Raw genomic sequence first — 26,157 nt, forward strand, 5'->3', positions numbered from 1 at the left:
TTACGTATATTGTCTGTTTTTCATTTTCCTAATGTAGATGCTTAGGACAGGTAATATTTCAAAGATACCTCTTCTACGATTTGTCATTGCAGGATTATTCCTAGAATATTCTTACTACTACAAATGTAAAACAGCTTGCAATCCCGCTATCGATACCGGACCCAGTGTTCTGCGGTCCCGAGCATCAACTTGTCCTGTGAGTTCCAGAATCAGATGCCTGCCCCAGCCTATACACAGCTCCTCCAGAGGTCCGAGGTCTGGCTTGTTTGTATAAAGAAGCCTTTGCCCAGACAGTTGTTGTCCCAGCACTGTGTGTGACAAAATAAGTCCCGAATAAATTGGTAAAGAGCCCGAAAGAAATAGCCCTCCAGCGCCCAGGCATGTTAAAGCGTCTTTGGCGGTGGAAGGCAGCGATAACGACAGGCTCTTGCTGCTGGACCCTGCCAGTGTCTACTCACCAAACTCATTCAGCAACGTAGAGGCCGAGGTGTTGCGGTCATTTGGAGTACACCAAGAGCTACAGCAAGCTACGGCTGACCTATGATGACCTGAAGAGTGAGGAGGTTCTGTGCACTCTGCTTCCAGAGGGACAGGATTTCACTCAGGGTTTAGTCGAGTGGGTCACATGGCACATATGAACCTGCGGGAGCACCAGCTTCCCTACAGAAACCTCATAGGTGAGAGTGCCACAAACATACTGTACTGTTCTGCATCACAATATAAGTAGTACTATCTGTCAGAAGACAGGCATGGGTATCAGAGATGCTGTTGACAGGTCATTTTGTATTTTACAAGTGATGCTTTCTTCAATCCCTGACCACCCTCCCAAGATTGTGTTTCCTGAGTGGTCAATTAGCTACCGATGAAATACATTAAGTGTGTGTGTGAGGAAAACGATAGTGCTGATTCATTTTGTTTTACTGGCATGATGCTGTCTGCTGTTGCAAATCAATTTCCAGGCCAAGGCATAATGGATAAGAACCCTTGGGTGACCTATGTGGTCAATAAGACCAACACCATCGACTCCACCTACCGCTTCTTCAAGATGGTGATGGTTAGAGAGGAAAATATGGTGGCCAAAGTAAGTCCAATGAAATTGTGATTTTGATTAAACATAGTTTGTCATGAAATCAGAGGCATGCGCATTGTATTCATTCCTTATGTTCACTCTCCCTCTGCTATAGGTGCGTGAGAACAGTGTGACATATGAGTTTGATTTCTCCTGTGTGTATTGGAACTGTCAGGGGTTCACATAGGGGTCATGATCAGAGCTGTATCAAATGTTTGATGTATTATAATAATTGATTATGCTTATGTTATCTCCACCCGGCATAGCCAGAAGAGGACTGGCCACCCCTCATAGACTGGTTTCTTCCTAGGTTTTGGCCTTTCTAGGGAGTTTTTTCTAGCCACCGTGCTTCTACACCTGCATTGCTTGCTGTTTGGGGTTTTAGGCTGGGTTTCTGTACAGCACTTTGATATTTCAGCTGATGTAAGAAGGGTTATATAAATACATTTGATTTGATGTTGTATTAATAGAAGGGGAGGGGTTATAAGACCCCTCCCTCCTTACTTTTACAGGGTCCTAGACTACAGATTAACAATATATATATATTCATTATAAAGGTTTAATATTGTTCCAGTCTTTTATAATCTCTGCCTCTTATAAAGAAACTGTCTGAGAAATGTGTGACTGTGAAGACAGAACTCTGCAGGGGACTGTAAGAGATGAGACTAGTCAGACATTCCACTATAAATCAACGTGGACATTTACTGCTAAGCTGTTAGATAACACTAAAACTTTTGTTTAGCTATGAGGGCATGGGTTTGGTCTCATGAGAAGAAGGTAATGACGTAGGCAGTGACATCATTAAGATATATGACTTTAGGCATGATAAAACTCGGACCCTTTTCTATTTTGCAGAACTTACTCGGAAACACGTGTGCTATCTTCCTGTTGCCAACCTCTGTCTGCCTGCCCTGCTGAAGGGGACAGCCAGTATACATGTGATGTGAAACTGCCGCAAGTGCACTGCTATGTGTTCTCTAAAGAGTACGACCCTCAGAGAAACATGGTGGAAAGGGCCTCAGCCAGCCTGGGGTTTTCCCTAGAGGGGCGGTGCTCTGTGCATCTGGTGAGGAATGTGGCCCCCAATAAGGAGATGATGTCTGTGACCTTCACTATCCCCAAAGAGGTGCTCTTCAGCAGTAAGAATACACACAGGTAGGTGAGCTTTCATTCACACAGTACTCACACATGCATGATTCATTCACTCTCTGAAAAACTGAAAATGCAAATACTCTTTCTCCTCTCCTCAGAAACCATAGAAGAACCAGCGCCAAAGAGACAGAAGTCTGGGGAGACTAAAGATTGAATATATTTGACCAAGGAAGTCATTCTGAGACATTAAAATTATACATTTCGTTTTTGATCTGTGAATGGTGTTCACATTTTAAATTTAAAGTGTCAATGAGGCGGTCATGATCTAAATAATGGTAACATCTCGACTGGTCCATTATCCTGGTCAAACAATAAGGCATTGTTTCAAAAGCTTTATTATACAACAAACGACTTGGTTCAGACCACAACTGGCTTGTTTTTTAAATATTTATTTTAATAAAAATGAAAATAAGATAATACAAAAATAGCAACATATACATCCTGGTCTGACTTTAGACCACCATCCATAGCGGTCTATGGCTCCCTCCCCAATGTAGAGCAGGGTGGTGATTTGAGTCCTTAGACAAGAGTTTATATTGACAGCCTCATATTTCTGAGCTCCTCTCTGTTTTTGAGGGGTCAGCCCAGTGGATGGAAGAGCCCACTGAAGGCATCCTGGATGGCTCGATGACACGCCAGTCCTGAGTTGTATCCTCCAGCCATGTCTTGGGGCTGGGCAGTACGCACGTGGTTCAAATACCTACCAACAGAAAGAGAGAAGAACCATACCAGTAAAAAATATAATTTTGTAACAAAGCAGTGTCAGCACCTACAGTGCATTTGGAAAGTATTCAGACCCCTTGAATTCTTCCACATTTTGTTACGTTACAGTCCGATTCCAACATTTATTAAATGCATTTTTCCCCCTCATTATTTTACACACAATAACCCATAATGACAAAGGAAAAACAGGTTTAGACATTTTTATAAATGTATTAAAAATGTAAAAAACATCTAGATTATTTATTGAACTCAGGTACATCCTGTTTCCATTGATCATCCTTGAGATGTTTCTACAACTTGGAGTCCACCTGTAGTAAATTCAACTGATTGGACATGATTTGGAAAGGCACATACCTGTCTATATAAAGGTACCACAGTTGACAGTGCATGTCAGATCAAAAACCAAGTAATCAGGTCGAAGGAATAGAGTAGAGCTCCGAGACAGGATTGTGTCGAGGCCAGACCTGGGGAAGGGTACAATGGCCTCCATCATTCTTAAATGGAAGAAGATTGGAACCACCATACACTTGCTGGCTGCCATGCCAAACTGAGCAATCAGGGAGGAGGGCCTTGGTCAGGGCGTTTACCAAGAACCCAATGGTCACTCTGATAGAGCTCCAGAGTTCCTCTGTGGTGATTGGAGAACCTTCCAGAAGGACAAGCATCTCTGCAGCACTCTACCAATCAAGCTTTTACAGTAGAGTGGCCAGATGGAAGCCACTCAGTAAAAGGTACATGACAGCCCGCTTGGAGGTTGCCAAAAGGCACCTAAAAGACTGACCATGAGAAACAAGATTCTCAGATCTGATGAAACCAAGATTAAACTCTTTGGCCTGAATGCCAAGCGTCACGTCTGTTGGAAACCTGGCACCATCCCTACAGTGAAGCATGGTTTTATTTTTTTTATTTTTTTCACCTTTATTTAACCAGGTAGGCTAGTTGAGAACAAGTTCATTTGCAACTGCGACCTGGCCAAGATAAATGTACAGGTAGAGATATTGGTGTGCAAAAGAGCAGAAAAGTAAATAAATACAGTATGGGGATGAGGTAGCTAAAAATGGGTGGGCTATTTGCCGATAGACTATGTACAGCTGCAGCGATCGGTTAGCTGCTCAGATAGCAGATGTTTGAAGTTGGTGAGGGAGATAAAAGTCTCCAACTTCAGCGATTTTTGCAATTCGTTCCAGTCACAGGCAGCAGAGAACTGGAACGAAAGGCGGCCAAATGAGGTGTTGGCTTTAGGGATGATCAGTGAGATACACCTGCTGGAGCGCGTGCTACGGATGGGTGTTGCCATCGTGACCAGTGAACTGAGATAAGGCAGAGCTTTACCTAGCATGGACTTGTAGATGACCTGGAGCCAGTGGGTCTGGCGACGAATATGTAGCCAGCCGACTAGAGCATACAAGTCGCAGTGGTGGGTGGTATAAGGTGCTTTAGTGACAAAACGGATGGCACTGTGATAAACTGCATCCAGTTTGCTGAGTAGAGTGTTGGAAGCAATTTTGTAGATGACATTGCCGAAGTCGAGGATCGGTAGGATAGTCAGTTTTACTAGGGTAAGTTTGGCGGCGTGAGTGAAGGAGGCTTTGTTGCGGAATAGAAAGCCGACTCTTGATTTGATTTTCGATTGGAGATGTTTGATATGAGTCTGGAAGGAGAGTTTACAGTCTAGCCAGACACCTAGGTACTTATAGATGTCCACATATTCAAGGTTGGAACCATCCAGGGTGGTGATACTGGTCAGGCATGGTGGTGGCAGCATCATGCTGTTGGGATGTTTTTCAGCGGCAGGGACTGGGAGACTTGTCAGGATTGGGGGAAAGATGAACGGAGAAAAGTAGAGATATCCTTGATGAAAACCTGCTTCCAGAGTACTCAGGACATCAGACTAGGGTGAAGGTTCACCTTCCAACAGGACAATGACCCTAAGCACACAGCCAAGAGAACGCAAGATTGGCTTCGGGACAAGTCTGAATGTCCTTGACTGGCCCAGCCAGAGCCTGGACTTGAACCTGATCGAACATCTCTGGAGAGACCTGAAAATAGCTGTGCAGCGACACTCCCCATCCAACCTGACAGAGCTTGAAAGGATCTACAGATAATAATGGGAGAAACTCCCCAAATCCATGGGTGCCAAGCTTGTAGCGTCATACACAAGAAGACTCGAGGCTGTAATCGCTGCCAAATATGCTTCAACAAAGTACTATGTAAAGGGTCTGAATACTTATGTGATGATTTTTAATATTAATAGATTTGCAAAAATGTCTAAAAAAACACTTTTTGCTTTGTGGTTATGGGGTATTGTATGTAGATTGATAAGGGGGGAAAAAAACAATTTAATACATTTTAGAATAAGCTTGTAACATAACAAAATGTTGAAAAAGTCAAGGGATCCGAATACTTTCAGAAGGCATGGAATATTAGTCTACTATCCCCTCTCCTTCATCATCCCTATATTAGCATCACTTCTACTAACTGATGTATATGTGATGTGAAGATAAAAATCTTCACAGTCTGTCTTTAGAGGTGGTGAGGCCTTTAAAAAACGAATCACCCAGTCAACACATCCAAAGCTTGGATGCAAAGGCATTGATGCAGTTGATGTGAAGCATTTCTTGAGCATTGGTTGATTTTTCCTCAGACACTTGGCCCGCACCCAAGGTTTTTCTAGCCCTACAGAATTCCCTCTGCACCATATGAAGGCAGGAGTAAACCGCCCGTCAACCCCACACAGTGCACACTCACAAACACCTTGTGCCTCGGCGCCCCTCCACCCTGCCCCCATTATAGTATTATAGGTGTCTTTTATTTTTAAGTGCATACAGATGTTGCCCTAGCCCACCAGAGGATGGCGAGTCACTGTTCATTTTCACTCTGAGCTGTAGATGGTAAAACAGCGGAGCTGTCTACTGTACCCTGGTCTCTGTGGTGACAGGGGTGCTCTTCCTGACTCTACCTCCCCTCCTCCTCACACACTCAGTCCTAGGCTGTCAGTCAGCACCAAGGGAGCGACCTCCCACCCCCACACGACTGGGCATCCCTCACTGGATTCTAGTCTCTGACTACTAAGCTAACATAGTCCTCAAGCCACTGAGACCCAAAGCAACAGACAGCACACACTCACCCCTCTACCATACTCACAGCCCAAATACAGAGGGCTAAAGCCCCCACACGAGTTAAGCTTTGTGCCTCCTGTCCCTGAGAGCCAGGGAAAGTGAAATAGGAAGTGAGCACACAGACAGCCCTCTGATTTCTGCTCCAGTTCGGTCTGCTTTACAGAGTAACCCAACACATGGGGAGGCTCAGAGAGAAACTGTAGGAGTGGGAGGGAGGTGGTGTGTGTTGGAGTATGTGTTTATGGAGCATTTCCTTTTGGCAGTTTACATGTGTACCTGTGTGTACTTAACATTTGACATGATACACAGTACATGAAAAAAAATACTAATGTCTAAAAACCAACTGCTGAGCATAACGTATGCATGGTCATTATGGTCAATATGGCATTTACTAATGTGTTATGCATTGACATGAACAGAAAATGAATTCTAGCCATCAGTGGTTAAGTTCCAGACGTAAGAAGAGAAGGACGGATCGGGTTTTGTACATAAAGACCACTCTTCACCCACTAGAGAAACAACACACAAGTCCAAAACAGGCATCCCAGTGATTAATAATAACTTCATTTAGCCTTAGCTCCTGTAGCCTGTCCTTCACAGAGCACTTGATGCCTTCTCCGATGGCTTCCTGCTCCTCTCCCCAAAGCAGATGAGTGCTGACTATTGATTATATTGTACTGGGCCCTTTTAACAGTGAAAAAGTGGTCTATTTCCAGCCCGGCTAAGTCTGCTCTTCCTGCTAATCTAATCCCCAAGCTACTCGTGTGGTCATTCCTTCCAAGAAAGCTGAGAGCTCTGTGTAACTTTATACCAGCCTGCCCCTAAGGAGGGAGAGCGAAAGAGGGAGGGAGGGAGAATAATGGTGGGAGGAGAGAGAGAGAGAGTGGGAGGATGTAGAGTGAAATCACCTTCGAGTATCATCACCAGCGAGTCCACTAGTCTAATAAAGCCGTTAAACTAAACCAGTCAGTCTGCCTTCTGCTCCCCCTAACGCCACACGTTAGTTCAGTTCAGCTCCATTAACTCTCCTCCTGTAAGTGCATCTCCTCTCAAAGCTCTACTTTATACACACACACACAGACATATTTTACATGGGTGCTTCATAAAACATTTGCAAACAGACAATGAAGTTTAGTAATTGGTACACAGCAATAGACATATACTGAATGAATGAGACACTCAACAGTATACATGGTGCACTGAACCAGCTTTGCTGCTACTATTTCACTATACTGTGTCTGTACTTCACCTTCTGAGACAAAGTTAGGCTTACACCTCTCCACCACCACTCCTCATTCTCTTTCTCCCAGAGGACTGGCTGCCTTTTGTTCACAGGCCCCTGAAACCCAAGCCGTTTCGGCCGGTAACATCTTTCACTCTCCGGGCCCCACTGGAGCATTAGCTGCAACTCGATCTGGGCCTTTTCAAAGCCTCCTGTTATTGGGTAAATATGGGTCACTTTGGACTGGTCCATTATGTCGCTTAGGGGGGCGGGAACAGACTAATGCAGGCGATAGAGATGACAGACATTTGTCAGCGTGATTTTAGTTGGTTCTTTAGTCCATACAAAAACCCATGATAACGTATGGATCCTATAGCACGTCCAGCTCTTTGTTATACTACACTGAACAAAAATATGAAGTATTTTTATTATTATGTGCACAAAAAGCTCATGTCTCTCATATTTGGTGCACAAATATGTTTACATCCCTGTTAGTCAGCAATTCTCCTTTACCAAGAAAATCCTCCCACCTGACAGGTGTGGCATATCAAGAAGCTGATTAAATTGCATGATCATTACACAGGTGCACCTTGTGCTGGGGACAATAAAAAGTCATTCTAAAATGTGGAGTTCTGTCACACTGTTTCCAGAGAATTGAATGTTCATATCTTGTCATTCTAGAGAATTTGGTAGGATGTCCAACCCGCTTCACAACCACAAATCATGTGTAAGGCATCGTGTGGGCGAGCGGTTTGCTGATGTCAACTTTGTGCCTCATGGTGGCGGTGGGGTTATGGAATGGGCAGGTATAAGCTACGGTCAACAAATCCAATTGCCTTTTATCGATGGCAATTTGAATGCACGAAAATACTGTGAAGAGATCCTGAGGCCATTTTTTTTTTTTCATTATCTGTCACCAGATGCATATCTTTATTCCCAGTCATGTGAAATCCATAGATTAGGGCCTAATTAATGTATTCCAATTGACTGATTTCCTCATATGAACTGTAACTCAGTAAAAGCAAATCAAATTATTGCATGTTGCGTTTATATTTTTCTTCAGAATACATGGTCCTAAACGGCCTAGAAATGGAAAACTAATGATCCTACTGTTAAACCTAAAAACATGAACACCTTGGATCAGTGTATTACCACAAGGGAGTAATAACAATATTACTCTAGAATTCGGTTTTCAGTGTTCATGCTACCATCCACCCCTTTCCGAGAGCCAAATGCCTCCAAACTGTTGGAGCGAACAGCATTTTTCCTCTGGCATGGAACGGTGAATACCTGGGAAATGTCTCCTGCTAACGCTAATAATCGTCTTGGATTTCCAGTTGGAACCTCAAAAGTATTCCCTCCTCCTGTTGCCTGGAAAACTACACGGAGGCACATCTCTAATTCAAAGTGAAAAGATAAGTGCCGAAATGTTCCGGAAGGTTCCGCGTGGTTATCATCTGAAAATGTGTGGCTTCTCTTTCTGTTGTGCGAGTGTGTGTGTGAAGGCAGGGAGGGTGTTAGACTTCAGTGAAATAGCTGCAGGACTGAGGCTGAGTGAAAACGGCCTGCTTTGGAGCAGCTACCTATGTGAGGGACTGGCAGAGTGGCTGGATCGAGGCCCTCGTCTAGACTCCATGTGTTAGCTGTGGGGAAACCCAGCCATGATGTAAAGAAAAGAGAACCAGATATAATGCTGCCACAACCACACTTGCCTATAGATGGCCAACAGTTGGTGGTGCTCTCACAAACCACATACACAAGAGACAATGTATTAATTCATTTGGACCAGCCTTATTAAAACATTGCTGATTGACACTGTGGGATTATGGCAGGTTGCTTGGTTGTAATTCCTCTATGAAAACATCCCTGTATGTAGGTCTGAGTGGGTTGTGCTCATATACAACAGCGTATCAGTATAAATGAACTCCACTGCGAATGTATAAGAGGCCCCTGTCAGAAAACCATGAATCACTGACGCATGGCGTCTAGTAGTGGTAGCCAGCTGTTGTTACAGTACGTCTCCGTCTCCCTCCTCCTGCACTTTACTTTCACAACGGTCTGGTCACTGACCCCAGACCAGGCTGCAGCTCAGCACCCGTCTGCTCCCAGACCACACTCTCTGATCCTGGGAATGCAGTAGTTTTTGCAGCACAAAAGATCAAAGAGAAGTGTTACTTCCCATCACTCGTGGCCATGGTAGAGATCACTACCGCACTATGGGACAAAACTGGAACAATTCTACTCTGTACACAGTGAGAGAGAAAAATATTTAGCAATGTCAAAACTCAATTAACTTTCAACTATCCAAGACTACAGCCTTCTGGTTGAAGGTGGTGGAGGGTTTTGTGTAAGATATCAGGGCTGAGGTGTGTGGTGACAGTAAAGGGTTATTAAGGTCAGTGTTTGGGAGGTCCTGGCTGGAGCTCTCCACAAAGACCTGTTTCATACTTCTGAAAGGACAGTCATGAGCCTCTTGGACAGCAGGCCTCATGTCCGGAAGTCTTCCTTTAGCGCTTCGATCCAGCAGGGGTTGGAAATCCTGGCCTGGGAATGAGGGGGTGGGGGTGCAGAGCCACACACCTGCCGGATGATTTGTCATTATAGACGGGTCAGCACTCAGCTGTCAACCCCCTAATCACCCTCCCCACCCCAACTGCTCCTCCAGAAACACCCCTGCATTCCTTAGCCAGCTCCAGTTACACACACACACACACAGCTCCACTTACACACACACACACACACACACAGCCCTAAAAACAAGAGCACCGCTGTGTGTGGGTGTGTCTCCATGTTACAGGGTACAGTGACCTGCATATCTTTCCCAAAACCTTACTAGCAATATACTTCCTCTCTGCAGAATTTACTAGAAGGTATGCTAGCTAAAACACACCCAGCCACCCAGGAACAAAAAACCCTGCAGTGGAGACGAACTTAGAGCACTCTTACAGGTAAACTAAATATGTCAACAGCAGCCTTTCATCATCAGGGGCCAGAGGCCAGTCTCATCTCCCTGAGATGGAGTTTCCTTCAGGACATGGGAGTGTGAGATTATATCCTGAACCATTTGGATGATATGGCACGGCCCAAAACCCTGTTGTACACTGGAGAATTGGTCTGTGACATCACACACACGCACGCTTGGTCATCGACTCCTTATCCTTTATCACGTATCTTATCATCACTTGCAGGTCAACTCCACTGACAAAGGGTCTCTCTCAGAGAGCCATAAGGGGCATCAGTAACACTTAGTTAAGGAGGGACACTTTCAGGGTGTTAACACAAGCATTGTATGACACTTGACATTAACACTTATAGAAATACACTAATTTGTGATTGACAACTGGCAAGCAGAACCTATAAGGCCGGTTTACATTAATCACAGCAAGAGTATGAATGACATTTTTGTGTCTGTGATTTTAAGGCATTCCAAAGAACAGAGGCTTAAGTAGACGCCTAAAACTTAACTATACTTCCTTCACAAAGCGTCACCTGTCACCGCTCCTCCAGGACTGTCTGTGTCACAGACCTGTTCTTTCCATGTCTGGCCTGATGGGGGCGGTAGAGGCTGCCTGACAGCGCAACAGGACAGCCCAACTCTGTACTTCAGCCATGGCATGGAAACCCACCACTAACTAGCCACTTGACACAGGAATCCACATTAGGGCAGTGAGATGCCAGGCAGATACTGAGCATCTATCCCCTGGAGAGCCGGGAGAATACAATCAGGGTCCTCGTTAACCAAATGGGCCGATAAACAATGGAAGGGCATATGCTCTTCACCAAATGGTTGTTAGCGCGGGACACACCCACATAACACACCACACGAGAGTGTTGATTGTCATATGTAGCAAATAGTGAATAGAACACTGGTACACTGCAGAAGAAAAACCTTCTCCCAGTTGGGTTCTGAAACACTGGTATCAGTTTCCACGGACCCTCAAGCTATAGGGAGAGGCCAGATAATTTCAATTAGAGGGTGGGAGGGAGATTCAAACATCATAATGGAAAGGTACCTACTACAATTAGCTGTGTGAGGAAAGTCCCCAAAACACAGCACCAGATGTGTTTTGGGGAGTTTGTTTTCTTTCACTAGCTCTTAAGAGGGAAAAATGAGCCAGCTAATCTCCCTGTACATCACTGAACCCTGGGAGGGAAGGAGGAGACACACAGCAATCCACTGTGCCAATATGTGTGTGTGTGTGTGTGTGTATGCCTATAGCTAGGGTGAGAGGAGCCTGCCTTACACACCTCTGCATATACAGTGGGGAGAACAAGTATTTGATACACTGCAGGTTTTCCCACTTACAAAGCATGTAGAGGTCTGTAATTTTTATCATAGGTACACTTCAACTGTGAGAGACGGAATCTAAACCAAAAATCCAGAAAATCACATTGTATGATTTTTAAGTTATTAATTAGCATTTTATTGCATGACATAAGTATTTGATCACCTACCAACTAGTAAGAATTCCGGCTCTGCTTTGTAAGTAGGAAAACCTGCAAAATCGGCAGTGTATCAAATACTTGTTCTCCCCACTGTATTAGGGGAATGTATAAATAGTAAGGAGACATCGCCCCTCTCTCGTTCTTCTGGGAGTTGACCCTGCAGTCTCTAACCAGCGCCACAAATAAACAAAGGAGGCAGCAGACAGCTAGCTAGCTATCCCTAGACTCTATCACTGGGGCTGGCCTGTTGTGTGTGTATGGGAACACCACCCGCCTGCCTGGGGAAGAGGCTGGCAAGGGGCCCTAATAAGAAAAACAGAAAACAGCCCTCTCTCCATTCAAACCTACAGACAGATCCCAGGAACACCCAGTGGAGGACTGGCGTGGCGACTCCCTTGCTTTCTGCTGTTTTTACAAACAAACCCATAAAACTAAAAGAGCTTTCTACTGTCAGCAGAGAGGCCTCCTCCTCCAATCCACTGGCCTAATGACTCACACTCAATCAATATTTGCACAGATCACATTAAGAGACAACAATAAATCCGGTTTATACAGAGCTATGCTTGTTTTGCTTCCGTTTCCTAGGACAGAGAATATTCTCTGCGAGTGCAGGTCAAGATAATGAGTGGATTCTGTACTATACAACATTCACACAATACCATGGGAGTAGCACAGCTACCCCTGTAACGGAGAGAACCACCACCACTCCCCTTCCCCCTATTTCCAGGCTTGCCCCACGAAAATACAGCGCCTGGCCACGCGAGAGTAGCTATAATAGAAAATCAGAGATGAGAGTTGACTGACTCAGAGCTGAGCCAGTCAACCCTGCATTAAAGATCAGGCTCCCATACTCTCGTATACTTCCTGCAGTATCTTTTGGCTATGTAAATGTCAAATCTGTGAGCTACAGCTTTCACGCGTGCTCACTGCTCTGAGAGGGTGTGGATAGAGCATCCAGAGAAGAAGTCTCTTGCAATGGTTTTGCTTTACCCAGCTAGCTGCCAGCAAAAGTGACACTTTCAGCCTGAGCTTTTGAGAAACAGAAGGTATACCATATTTGTTACACAAAAGTATCCTATAACATACATCTTTATGATTCATTGTTGTTACGTTATACATTTCAATCGCCCCCACAAAAACTTGAATAAATTAACAAAGGTTATGTAATTGCAGTAAAAACCAGATAAAAGACCTTGGGTTCATCAGATCATACTAGGACAGCGCCTTTCTCACCTTCATCCAGCCCCATAACTCAATCATCAAAGCTACATTGTGTGTGTGTGTGTGTGTGTCCAGTATGCGAGGCCTTCACTGTGAGGTGCCGTCACTCTCCTCTGTCCCAGGCAGCCCCCCAGGACCCTGTGAAGACCTCAACCCCTCCCAACCCCCTCTCAGGCCCCAGGCCCATCAAGTGGATTTGATCTCAGCTGTGATCAGAGAGCTGTGGCCGTATGGAAAAGCCATTTCAGGCAATTTTGTGTAAACAGTCCCTCTGGAGTGGTCCTCAGCCAAGCACACGCCTGCTGCTCTCCACACACTCAGAGAGCGAGACGCACGGGAGCCACAGTGACTAAGATTTACTGACTCCTACTAGTGAGGGAAGCGGAGAGCGGGGAGGGTGGGGGAGAGAAAGAAAATGAAGAGAGAGAGAGACACAGAGGAGGACAATTAACCCCCAAGGTCGATGTCCGCGCCCCTGCAGAAATCTAATTAGTATATAAAACAAAAACTCCCATAAAAATCTCTGTTTAAGCTAGAAAATGCTGTGAAAAGTGACAGAGCTAGAGCGGTGTTTGTCAGACCATGAGACATCACAAAAATCAGTCTTCTCACGAAATAGTCTATAGCGTCCGAACGGTTTGGCCAACTATCACGAACACGATGGTGTTCTGCGTTTTGCTCTACGACCCTAGCAAGCGTAATTGGAAATCGTCTGAAGTTGATGCAGCCGAATGCCACGAATGAGACCCCTTTGTGTAAAGTTGAGACTCTCATGGATACATACATATCGGTTAGTTTGACTCGTCTGAAGTTCCCCCGGTACCAGTCGAACACAATTATGGAAGACTATATAGAGACTGTTTAGTGACAAAAATAAGTGGTTAAAAATCTAATCAATTCAAATTGCATTTGTCACATGCCCGAATACAACAGGTGTAGACCTTACTGTGAACTGCTTACTTAAAAGCCCTTAACCCACAATGCAGTTCAAGAAATAGTTCAAATAAACTAAAGTTTAAAAAATCCAATCAATCAAAAAGTAGCACACATTTGCATAATAACGAGACTATATACAGGGGGTACCGGTACCGAGTCAATGTGTGGGGGTACAGGTTAGTCGAGGTCATTTGTAAAGTGACTATGCATAGATAATAAACAACGAGTAGCAGCAGTGTAAAAACAAATATAAACAAATGTAAATAGTCCTGGTGACCATTTGATTAGCTTAGTTGTTCAGCGATCTTATGGCTTGGGGGAAGAAGCTGTTAAGGAGCCTTTTGATCCGAGACTTGCTGCTCCGGTACCACTTGCCGTCTGGTAGCAGAGAGAACAGTCTATGACTTAGGTGAGTCTTGGATGTCAAGAAGCTTGGCTCCTGGGATGTACTGGGCCGTAAGCACTACCCTCTGTAGCACCTTACCATCAAATACTGAGCAGTTGCCATACCAGGCTGTGATGCAAATGGTCAAGATGATCTTGATGGTGGAGCTGTAGAACCTGAGGACCCATGCCAAATCTGTTCAGTCTCCTGGAGGGGGAAAAGTTGTCGTGCCTTCATGACACCAAGCACACCATGTCGTGGTGTGCTTGGACCATGTTAGTTTGTTGGTGACGTGGACACCAAGGAACTTGAAGTTCTCAACCTGCTCCACTGCAGCTCTGTAGATGAGAATGGGGGCATGCTCAGTCCTCCTTTTCCTATAGTCCACAATCATCTCCTTTGTCTTGATCACATTTAGGGAGAGGTTGTCCTGGCACCACACGGCCAGATCTCCTCCAAAATAGGCTATCTTGTCAGTGATCAGATCTACCACTGTTGTGTCATCGGAAAACTTGGTGTTGGGAGTCGTGCCTGGCCGTGCAGTCATGAGTGAACAGGGAGTAGGAGGGGACCGAACATGCACCCCTGAGGGGCCCATGTTGAGGATCATCTTGGCAGATGTGTTGTTGCCTACCCTTACCACCTGGGGGTAGCCCGTCAGGAAGTCCAGGATCCAGTTGCAGCGGGTGTTTATTCTCAGGGTCCTTAGCGATGAGCTTTGTGGGCACTATGGTATTAAAGCTGAGCTGTAGTCAGTGAAGAGCATTCTCACTTTAGGATCTGTTGGGGCGGTATGCAAATTGAAGTGGATTTAGGGTTTATGGCATGATGGTGTTGATGTGAGACATAACCAGCTTTTCAAAGCACTTCATGGCTACGGACGTGAGTGCGACGGGGTGGTAATCATTTAGGCAGGTTACCTTCTCTTTCTTGGGCAGAGGGACTATGGTGGTCTGCTTGAAACATAGATACTACCGACTCGGTCAGGGAGAGGTTGAAAATGTCAGTGAAGACACTTGCCAGTTGGTCCGCTCATGCTTTGAGTATACATCCTGGTAATCCGTCTGGCCCGTGGCTTTGTTAATGTTGACCTGTTTAAAGGGCTTGCTCACATCGGCTATGGAGAGCGTGATCCCACAGTCGTCGGGAACAGCTGGAGCTCTCATGCATGCTTTCAGTGTTGCTTTCCTCAAAGCGAACATAAAAGGCATTTAGCTAGTCTGGTAGGCTCTCGTCACCGGGCAGCTCACGGCTGCGTTTCCCTTTGTCGTCTGTAATAGTTTTCAAGCCCTGACACATCCGACGAGCATCAGAGCCGGTGTAGTAGTCCTATATTGACGCTATGCCTGTTTGATGGTTAGTCTGAGGGCATAGCAGGATTTCTTATATGCGTCTGGAATAGTCTCCCACTCCTTGAAACTGGCAGCTCTAGCCTTTAGCTTGGTGCGGATGTTGCCTGTAATCCATGGCTTCTGGTTGGGAAATGTATGTACGGTCCACTGTGGGGATGACGTCGTCGATGCACTTATTGTTGAAGCGGTTGACTGAGGTAGTATACTCCAATGCCATTGGATGAATCCCGGAACATATTCCAGTCTGTGCTAACAAAACAGTCCTGTAGCGTAGCATCCACGTCATCTGAACAATTCCTTATTAAGCGAGTCACTGGTGCTTCCGGCTTTAGTTTTTGCTTGTAAACTGGAATCATGGATAGAATTATGGTCAGATTAGCCAAAAGGAGGTCGAGCTTTGTATGCATCACTGTGCGTGGAGTTAAGGTGGTCTATAGTTTTTTTCCCTCTGGTTGAATTTGTGACATGTTGGTAGAAATTAGGAAAAACAGATATAAAAGTTTGCGTGCATTAAAGTCCCCGACCACTAGGAGCGCCGCTTCTGGATGAGCATTTTTTTGTTAGCTTATGGCCTTATGCAGCTCGTTGAGTGCGGTCTTAGTATCAGCATCGGTTTGTGGTGGTAAATAGATGGCTCCAAATAATATAGATGAGAACTCTTGGTAGATAGTGTGGTCTACAGCTTATCATGAGGTATTCTACCCAAGGCGAGCAATACCACAAAAGTTATTTAATATTAGACATCGCATGCCAGCAGATATTGACAAATAGAACCCCCCTTCTTACCAGATGTAGCTGCTCTGTCTAGCCGAAACACATACAATTGAATTCAGAAGTTTACATACACCTTAGCCAAATACATTTTAACCTGTTGAGTGGGGCAGTATTTGGATGTTTGGATGAAAAACAGACCCAAATTAAACAGGCTATTTCTCAGGCCCAGAAGCTAGTATATGCATATAATTGTCAGATTAGGATAGAAATCACTCTAAAGTTTCCAAAACTGTCAAAATATTGTCTGTGGGTATAACAGAACTGATATTGCAGGCGAAAACATGAGGAAAATCCAACTGGGAAGTGCCTCTTATTTTGAAAGCTCCCTGTTCCATTGCATGCCTTCCCTCCATTTAAAGGGATATCAACCAGATTCCTTTCCCTATGGCTTCCACATGGTGTGAACGGTCTTTAGACATTGTTCTCGCTAATTTTTCAGAATAAAAGGCTGAAACTATCACATCGCGTCAGTGGATGGCTGGGTGCCAGCAGAGTTTTGCATGCGCCAACAGCTTGAAGCAGAAATTTTCGCTCTCTCTCCTATTGAAAAAGCTACGGTCCGGTTAAAATATTAGCAGTTATTTATTGTAAAAACAACCTGAGGATTGATTATAAAAACGTTTGAAATGTTTCTACAAACTTTACGGATACTATTTGGAATTTGTCTGCCCCGTCATGACCGCTAGAGCCTGTATTTTGGATATAAAATCATCTTTATGGAACAAAAGGAACATAGTGTGTAACTGGGAGTCTCGTGAGTGCAAACATCCGAAGATCAAAAGGGAAGCGATTTAATTTACTGCTTTTCTGACCAAACTACTTGGCTGCTAGCTGTTTGTTATGTTTTGTCTGCTGAGAGAGATGTCCTTACAGAAACGCTTGGTTTGCTTTACGTGTAAAGCTTTTTTGAAATCTGAAACGCCAGGTGGATTAACAACAAGCTAAGCTGTGTTTTGCTATATTTCACTTGTGATTTCATGAAAATTAAATATTTTTAGTCATTTAATTTGAATTTGGCGCTCTGCAATTCAGCGAATGTTGACAAAAATTATGGGTGTGTTAAGAAGTTAACTCAGTTTCACAATTCCTGACATTTAATCCTAGTAAAAATGCCCTGTTTTAGGTCAGTTAGGATCACAAGTTCATTTTAAGAATGTGAAATGGCAGAATAATAGTAGAGAGAATGATTTATTTAAGATTTTAATTCTTTCATCACATTCCCAGTGGGTCAGAAGTTTACATACACTCAATAAGTATTTGGTAGCATTGCCTTTAAATTGTTTAACTTGGGTCAAATGTTTTGGGTAGCCTGACAGAGCTGGTGTAACTGAGTCAGGTTTGTAGGCCTCCTTGCTCGCACACGCTTTTTCAGTTCTGCCCACAAATGTTCTATAGGGTTGAGGTCAGGGCTTTGTGATGGCCACTCCAATACCTTGACTTTGTTGTGCTTAAGCCATTTTGCCACAACTTTGGAAGTATGCTTGGGGACATTGTCCATTTAGAAGACCCATTTGCAACCAAGCTTTAACTTCTTGACTGATGTCTTGAGATGTTGCTTCAATATAGCCACACAATTTTCCTTCCTTATGAAGCTATCCATTTTGTGAAGTGCACCAGTCCCTCCTGCAGCAAAGCACCCACACAACATGATGCTGCCACCCCCGTGCTTCACGGTTGACCAAATACTTATTCTCTACCATAATTTGCAAATAAATTCATTAAAAATCCTACAATGTGATTTTCTGGATTTTTTTCTAATTTTGTCAGTCATAGTTGAAGTGTACCTATGATGAAAATTACAGGCCTCATCTTTTTAAGTGGGAAAACTTGCACAATTGGTGGCTGACTAAATACTTTTTTGCCCCACAGTATATGCATAATAATTCAATTGTTCTACCTTGTTCACAAGCAAATAGATTAGCTGACTTCTCACGAGCATGTGGGCTTGTGCTTGAGAGACTGTTGATGAGACCTGTGTTCATTTTATTGAATGTCTGCTACAAGACGTTGGTCATTATTAATGGATGTACATGGTTCTGGTTACATTTGCAACAAAAAAACTATTTTGGTAAAAATAATTAGTGGGTGTTATGGTTGTGGGAGGCTTATATTTAAGCCTAGGGATAATTTTACAAGCCCTGAATTCATGAAATTATTTCTGACTGTTTGAAATGCAGATACATATGATGAATCAGAAATAACTGGGGAAAAAAAGAGGTGATTTTTAGGCCATATGGCCCAGCCAGCGTGGCATAAACCGTCACGATACATTGGCACATGACAATTATTAGAATGTCAAATATTTGTCAATTCTTGCATGCTGTCCATGCTGGCTTTTGCGGCTTACCTGAGACATGAAACGGATAGTCTGAGGGCATGCATGCTGTTGCCAACTTATTAATGAGCAATTTTCCAAAATGGGTAATGGAAAAAGTTAATTTTTACTTGACATTGTAGGTTTTTGCCAGAATTCAATCTTTTTTTGGTTTGTCGTCATTATGTCCAGCTGTTTTTAAAATCGACACAAAAATGTCAATTGGACACACACTCTTGCAGGCAAATGTCAAATCTATTTTCTATGCAAACGTTCTAAATGTCGACAAACGTGAATGGAAACTTAGCTTATGGTAGCTTAACAACAAAGCGTCCTTTTCTCTATATGTACCAATCAATCCCCTCCATCCATCCCTCAGAGAGCTTGAACCCTTCAGCCAGACTCCAGTGAGTCTCAGGAGCCTCCATGGCTCAGGATCACTACTTCCTGGTCTGCAGCTCAGCTTAGGGTCCCCTGGAGAGGAGCTCCAGACTAAAGATCCAGCTCCCCCATCCCCCTTGCTCATCTGCTCCCCTTCACCCCAACCAGGTGAGGAGAGACGGCCGCCTGACAACCAACCTCGCCACGACGAAAACCTCACTTTTTCCACCAATGAGGTAGAGCTGGGAGGGAAGAGGGGCAGGGGGTAAAACGTCTAAATATTATCTACATTGGCAATTAAAATGGCGCGTTGAGCAACCCCTGTCACAGAGATGGACTAATTTCAGGGCAACCTGTGCCAACACAAACAACTGCTCTCTCTAGCTTTCATTGTCAGCATTTGAGGTTTTCGTAGAATGTTTGAGTGTGGTGCTGCCAATTTCTCCTTCTCCCTATTTTCCCCCCACGCGATTAGTCATTGTCCAAGATTTTCTCCCCTTTCTCTCTAGAGCGGCAGACAACTTGGGTCTGTCATCGCCTACACAGTCAGAGCTTAGGAAGTGCACCAGAAGAGACACACACACACACACACACACACACACACACACACACACACACACACAGAGAGAGATCAAAGACAAGCATACATAAACATGATCCCTCTTTCCATTTCTCAAAGACACACAACAAGACCAAAACAAAACTTCTCTAAGAAACACACAAACCGTACATGACTTCCAAAACAGTAACATATGTTCATAATATACAAAATGTACCATCATTCAGGTTCTTTTCATCCACAGACAGCAGAAGCACAGATAGTACAATGGCATCACTCTGTGGTGTGTGGAGTCAAGTGGTGAAACCTCAGTAATCAGTTCCCAACCATGTCACTGGAAGTCAGACTGGGCTGAGGCGGCTTGGCGTGCCAGGAGAGGCCAGTATTGACCCAGCCACACCTGTCCTGAACACCCTCAGTTCTAAGACTACAGTAAACCACACCTTCAGTGGTCCAGATCACAGTGTAGGAAAATTCACATAATCTGTTATGGTAATGCACAGCAAAAGGTATTTTTGGTGCAGAATAAATTAATGCATGTGACAATCAGTGAAACAGAATGTGTGACGCTTCCTTTTCATAAAATGTCTTCACACTATAGGGGGCCTCCTCTCTTCTGTGGTTTTTAAATCACACACAGAGACACATGCACAAAGACATGCACATTCGGAGTGTGTTTCTGAGATTGTATGTGTGTTGGGGGGGTGGAAGCTGAATGGACACTTTCAGGGGCCCCTGTTGCCTGAACATGCAGTCTTCACTCTCCCCCATTAGTGTAGCAGCTGCCTTTAATAAGAGCTCAGCCCATATTTATTCAGGTACTGGGTGCGAGAGAGCGCCGAGAGACTGACAGACAGAGCGAGAGCGAGCGCGACAGACAGACAGAGCGAGAGCGAGCGCGACAGACAGACAGAGCGAGAGCGAGCGCGACAGACAGACAGAGCGAGAGCGAGCGCGACAGACAGACAGAGAGAGAGCGAGCGCGACAGACAGACAGAGCGAGAGCGAGCGCGACAGACAGACAGAGCGAGAGCGACAGACAGACAGAGCGAGAGCGACAGACAGACAGACAGAGCGAGAGCGACAGACAGACAGAGCGAGAGCGAGCGCGACAGACAGAGCGAGAGCGAGCGCGACAGACAGACAGACAGAGCGAGAGCGAGCGCGACAGACAGACAGAGAGCGAGCGCGACAGACAGACAGAGCGAGCGCGACAGACAGACAGAGCGAGAGCGAGCGCGACAGACAGACAGAGAGCGAGCGCGACAGACAGACAGAGCGAGCGCGACAGACAGACAGAGCGAGCGCGACAGACAGACAGACAGAGCGAGCGCGACAGACAGACAGACAGAGCGAGCGCGACAGACAGACAGACAGAGCGAGCGCGACAGACAGACAGACAGAGCGAGCGCGACAGACAGACAGACAGAGCGAGCGCGACAGACAGACAGACAGAGCGAGCGCGACAGACAGACAGACAGAGCGAGCGCGACAGACAGACAGACAGAGCGAGCGCGACAGACAGACAGAGCGAGAGCGAGCGACAGACAGACAGAGCGAGAGCGAGCGCGACAGACAGACAGAGCGAGAGCGACAGAGCAGCGCGACAGACAGACAGAGCGAGAGCGAGAGCAGACAGACAGACAGACAGAGACAGACAGAGCGAGAGCGAGCGCGACAGACAGACAGACAGAGCGAGCGCGACAGACAGACAGAGCGAGAGCGAGCGCGACGACAGACAGACAGAGCAGAGCGAGCGAGCGCCACAGACAGAGCGAGAGCAAGACAGTCAGAGCGAGAGCAATGCGAGCGAGCGCCACAGACAGACAGACAGAGCGAGCGCGACAGACAGACAGACAGAGCGAGCGCGACAGACAGACAGAGCGAGAGCGAGCGCGACAGACAGAGCGAGAGCGAGCGCGACAGACAGACAGAGCGAGAGCGAGCGCGACAGACAGACAGAGCGAGAGCGAGAGCGACAGACAGACAGAGCGAGAGCGAGCGCGACAGACAGACAGAGCGAGAGCGAGCGCGACAGACAGACAGAGCGAGAGCGAGCGCGACAGACAGACAGAGCGAGAGCGAGAGCGACAGACAGACAGAGCGAGAGCGACAGACAGACAGACAGAGCGAGCGCGACAGACAGACAGAGCGAGAGCGCGACAGACAGACAGACAGACAGACAGAGACAGAGCGAGAGCGACAGACAGACAGAGCGAGAGCGACAGACAGACAGACAGAGCGAGAGCGACAGACAGACAGAGCGAGAGCGAGCGCGACAGACAGAGCGAGAGCGAGCGCGACAGACAGAGCGAGAGCGAGCGCGACAGACAGACAGACAGAGCGAGAGCGAGCGCGACAGACAGACAGAGAGCGAGCGCGACAGACAGACAGAGCGAGCGCGACAGACAGACAGAGCGAGCGCGACAGACAGACAGAGCGAGAGCGAGCGCGACAGACAGACAGAGAGCGAGCGCGACAGACAGACAGAGCGAGCGCGACAGACAGACAGAGCGAGCGCGACAGACAGACAGACAGAGCGAGCGCGACAGACAGACAGACAGAGCGAGCGCGACAGACAGACAGACAGAGCGAGCGCGACAGACAGACAGACAGAGCGAGAGCAGACAGAGCGAGCGACAGACAGACAGAGCGAGCGCGACAGACAGACAGAGCGAGAGCGACAGACAGACAGAGCGAGAGCGAGCGCGACAGACAGACAGAGCGAGAGCGCGACAGACAGACAGAGCGAGAGCGAGAGCAGACAGACAGAGCGAGAGCGAGCGCGACAGACAGACAGAGCGAGAGCGAGCGCGACAGACAGACAGAGCGAGAGAGCAGCGCGACAGACAGACAGAGCGAGAGCGAGCGCGACAGACAGACAGAGCGAGAGCGAGCGCGACAGACAGACAGAGCGAGAGCGAGAGCGAGCGCGACAGACAGACAGAGCGAGCGAGCGCCACAGACAGAGCAGATGCAGCGAGACAGACAGAGCGAGAGCAAGAGCGAGCGCGACAGTCAGAGCGAGAGCAAGCAGCGAGCGAGCGCCACAGACAGAGCAGAGCAGACAGAGCGAGAGCGAGCGCGACAGACAGACAGAGCAGAGCGACAGACAGACAGACAGAGCGAGAGCGAGCGCGACAGACAGACAGACAGACAGAGCGAGAGCGAGCGCGACAGACAGACAGACAGACAGACAGAGCGAGAGCGAGCGCGACAGACAGACAGAGCGAGAGCGACAGACAGACAGAGCGAGAGCGAGAGCGACAGACAGACAGAGCGAGCGCGACAGACAGACAGAGCGAGCGCGACAGACAGACAGAGCGAGCGCGACAGACAGACAGACAGAGCGAGAGCGAGCGAGCGCGACAGACAGACAGAGCGAGAGCGAGCGAGCGCGACAGACAGAGCGAGCGCGACAGACAGACAGAGCGAGCGCGACAGACAGACAGAGCGAGCGCGACAGACAGACAGAGCGAGAGCGAGCGCGACAGACAGAGCGAGAGCGAGCGCGACAGAGAGACAGAGCGAGAGCGAGCGAGCGCGACAGACAGACAGAGCGAGAGCGAGCGAGCGAGCGCGACAGACAGAGCAAGAGCGAGCGAGCGCCACAGACAGAGCGAGAGCAATGCGAGCGAGCGCCACAGACAGAGCGAGAGCAATGCGAGCGAGCGCCACAGACAGAGCGAGAGCGAGAGCGACAGAGCGAGAGCGAGCGCGACAGACAGACAGAGCGAGCGGGACAGACAGACAGACAGAGCGAGAGCGAGCGCGACAGACAGACAGAGCGAGAGCGCGAGAGACAGACAGAGCGAGAGCGACAGACAGACAGAGCGAGAGCGAGCGCGACAGACAGACAGAGCGAGAGCGAGCGCGACAGACAGAGCGAGAGCGAGCGCGACAGACAGACAGACAGACAGACAGAGCGAGCGCGACAGACAGACAGAGCGAGAGCGAGCGCGACAGACAGAGCGAGAGCGAGCGCGACAGACAGAGCGAGAGCGAGCGCGACAGACAGACAGACAGACAGACAGAGCGAGAGCGAGCGCGACAGACAGACAGACAGAGCGAGAGCGACAGACAGACACAGCGAGAGCGAGAGCGACAGACAGACAGAGCGAGAGCGAGCGCGACAGACAGACAGAGCGAGCGCGACAGACAGACAGAGCGAGAGCGAGCGAGCGCGACAGACAGACAGAGCGAGAGCGAGCGCGACAGACAGACAGAGCGAGAGCGAGCGAGCGCGACAGACAGACAGAGCGAGCGCGACAGACAGACAGAGCGAGCGCGACAGACAGAGCGAGAGCGAGAGCGAGAGAGCGAGCGCGACAGACAGACAGAGCGAGAGCGACAGACAGACAGAGCGAGCGCGACAGACAGACAGAGCGAGAGCGACAGACAGACAGAGCGAGCGACAGACAGACAGACAGACAGAGCGAGCGCGACAGACAGACAGAGCGAGCGACAGACAGACAGAGCGAGAGCGACAGACAGACGAGAGCGAGAGCGACAGCAGACAGAGCAGAGCGAGCGAGCGACAGACAGACAGACAGAGCGAGAGCGAGAGCGAGAGCAGACAGCAGAGCGACAGACAGACAGACAGACAGACAGACAGAGAGCGAGAGCGCGACAGACAGACAGAGCAGACAGACAGACAGACAGACAGAGCGAGCGAGCGAGCGCGACAGACAGACAGACAGAGCAGACAGAGCGAGAGCAGAGAGCGACAGACAGACAGACAGACAGAGCGAGAGCAGCGCGACAGACAGACAGAGCGAGAGAGCGCGACAGAGACAGACAGACAGACAGACAGACAGAAGCGACAGACAGACAGAGCGAGAGCGAGCGAGCGCGACAGACAGACAGACAGACAGAGACAGACAGAGCAGAGCAGACAGAGCGAGACGAGCGCGACAGACAGACAGACAGACAGAGCAGAGCGAGCGAGCGACAGACAGAGCGACAGACAGACAGACAGAGCGACAGACAGAGCGAGAGCGAGCGAGCGCGACAGACAGAGCGAGAGCGACAGACAGAGCGAGAGCAGCGAGCGCAGACAGAGCAGAGCGAGCGAGCGACAGACAGAGCGAGAGAGCGAGCGACAGACAGAGCGAGAGCGAGCGAGACAGAGCGCAGACAGACAGAGCGAGCGCGACAGACAGAGCGAGAGCGAGCGAGCGACAGACAGAGCGAGAGCGAGCGACAGACAGAGCGAGAGCGAGCGAGCGACAGACAGAGCGAGAGCGAGCGAGCGACAGACAGAGCGAGAGCGAGCGAGCGACAGACAGAGCGAGAGCGAGCGAGCGCGACAGACAGACAGAGCGAGAGCGAGCGCGACAGACAGAGCGAGAGAGCGAGACAGACAGAGCAGAGCGAGAGCGAGAGCGAGACAGACAGAGCGAGAGCGAGCGCGAGACAGACAGAGCGAGAGAGCGAGCGAGACAGACAGAGCGAGAGCGAGCGAGACAGACAGAGCGAGAGCGAGCGAGACAGACAGACAGAGCGAGAGCGAGCGAGACAGACAGAGCGAGAGCGAGCGAGAGACAGACAGACAGAGCGAGAGCGAGCAGAGCGAGACAGACAGACAGAGCGAGAGAGCGAGCGCGACAGACAGACAGAGCGAGAGCGAGACAGACAGCGAGAGCAGACAGAGCGAGAGACAGAGCGACAGACAGACAGAGCGAGAGAGCGAGCGCGAGAGACAGACAGACAGAGCGAGAGCGAGCGAGCGAGACAGAGCGAGAGACAGAGAGCAGAGCGAGAGCGAGACAGACAGCAGACAGAGCAGACAGAGCGAGAGCGAGAGCGAGCGCGACAGACAGACAGAGCGAGAGCGAGCGAGCGCGACAGACAGACAGACAGAGCGAGAGCGAGCGAGCGCGACAGACAGACAGACAGAGCGAGAGCGAGCGAGCGCGACAGACAGACAGACAGAGCGAGAGCGAGCGAGCGCAACAGACAGACAGAGCGAGAGCGAGCGAGCGCGACAGACAGACAGACAGAGCGAGAGCGAGAGCGAGCGACAGACAGACAGAGCGAGAGCGAGAGCGAGCGCGACAGACAGACAGAGCGAGAGCGAGCGAGCGCGACAGACAGACAGACAGAGCGAGCGAGCGCGACAGACAGACAGACAGAGCGAGAGCGAGCGAGCGCGACAGACAGACAGACAGAGCGAGAGCGAGCGAGCGCGACAGACAGACAGAGCGAGAGCGAGCGAGCGCGACAGACAGAGCGAGAGCGAGCGAGCGCGACAGACAGAGCGAGAGCGAGCGAGCGACAGACAGACAGACAGAGCGAGAGCGAGCGAGCGCGACAGACAGACAGAGCGAGAGCGAGCGAGCGCGACAGACAGACAGAGCGAGAGCGAGCGAGCGCGACAGACAGACAGAGCGAGAGCGAGCGAGCGCGACAGACAGACAGAGCGAGAGCGAGCGAGCGACAGACAGACAGAGCGAGAGCGAGCGAGCGCGACAGACAGAGCGAGAGCGAGCGAGCGAGACAGAC

The 26,157-nt window shown here is 48.3% G+C and overlaps 2 protein-coding genes across 3 annotated transcripts in view; one reads left to right on the forward strand and one right to left on the reverse strand.

Annotated features, from left to right (window-relative positions):
* The first annotated feature begins 37 nt into the window (after positions 1 to 37).
* Positions 38 to 2,493, forward strand: trmt5 (tRNA methyltransferase 5). The gene is given in 8 exon segments (XM_035753570.2): positions 38 to 50; positions 208 to 383; positions 386 to 525; positions 527 to 600; positions 603 to 677; positions 960 to 1,081; positions 1,925 to 2,224; positions 2,320 to 2,493. Coding segments are annotated over 7 exon segments (663 nt in total). The 3' UTR covers positions 1,988 to 2,224; positions 2,320 to 2,493.
* A 97-nt stretch (positions 2,494 to 2,590) lies between these two features.
* mnat1 (MNAT1 component of CDK activating kinase) overlaps positions 2,591 to 26,157 on the reverse strand; it is a 57,308-nt gene continuing 33,741 nt past the window's right edge. For both annotated transcript variants that reach the window (XM_035752173.2, XM_035752172.1), the window contains one exon: positions 2,591 to 2,921. In XM_035752173.2, the coding sequence (XP_035608066.1) occupies positions 2,801 to 2,921 (121 nt within the window). In that variant the 3' untranslated portion in view covers positions 2,591 to 2,800. The remainder of the gene's footprint in view (positions 2,922 to 26,157) is intronic.

The sequence above is a fragment of the Oncorhynchus keta genome, chromosome 35 (assembly GCF_023373465.1).
Source record: "Oncorhynchus keta strain PuntledgeMale-10-30-2019 chromosome 35, Oket_V2, whole genome shotgun sequence".
In the NCBI taxonomy this organism is placed as follows: Eukaryota; Metazoa; Chordata; class Actinopteri; order Salmoniformes; family Salmonidae; genus Oncorhynchus; species Oncorhynchus keta.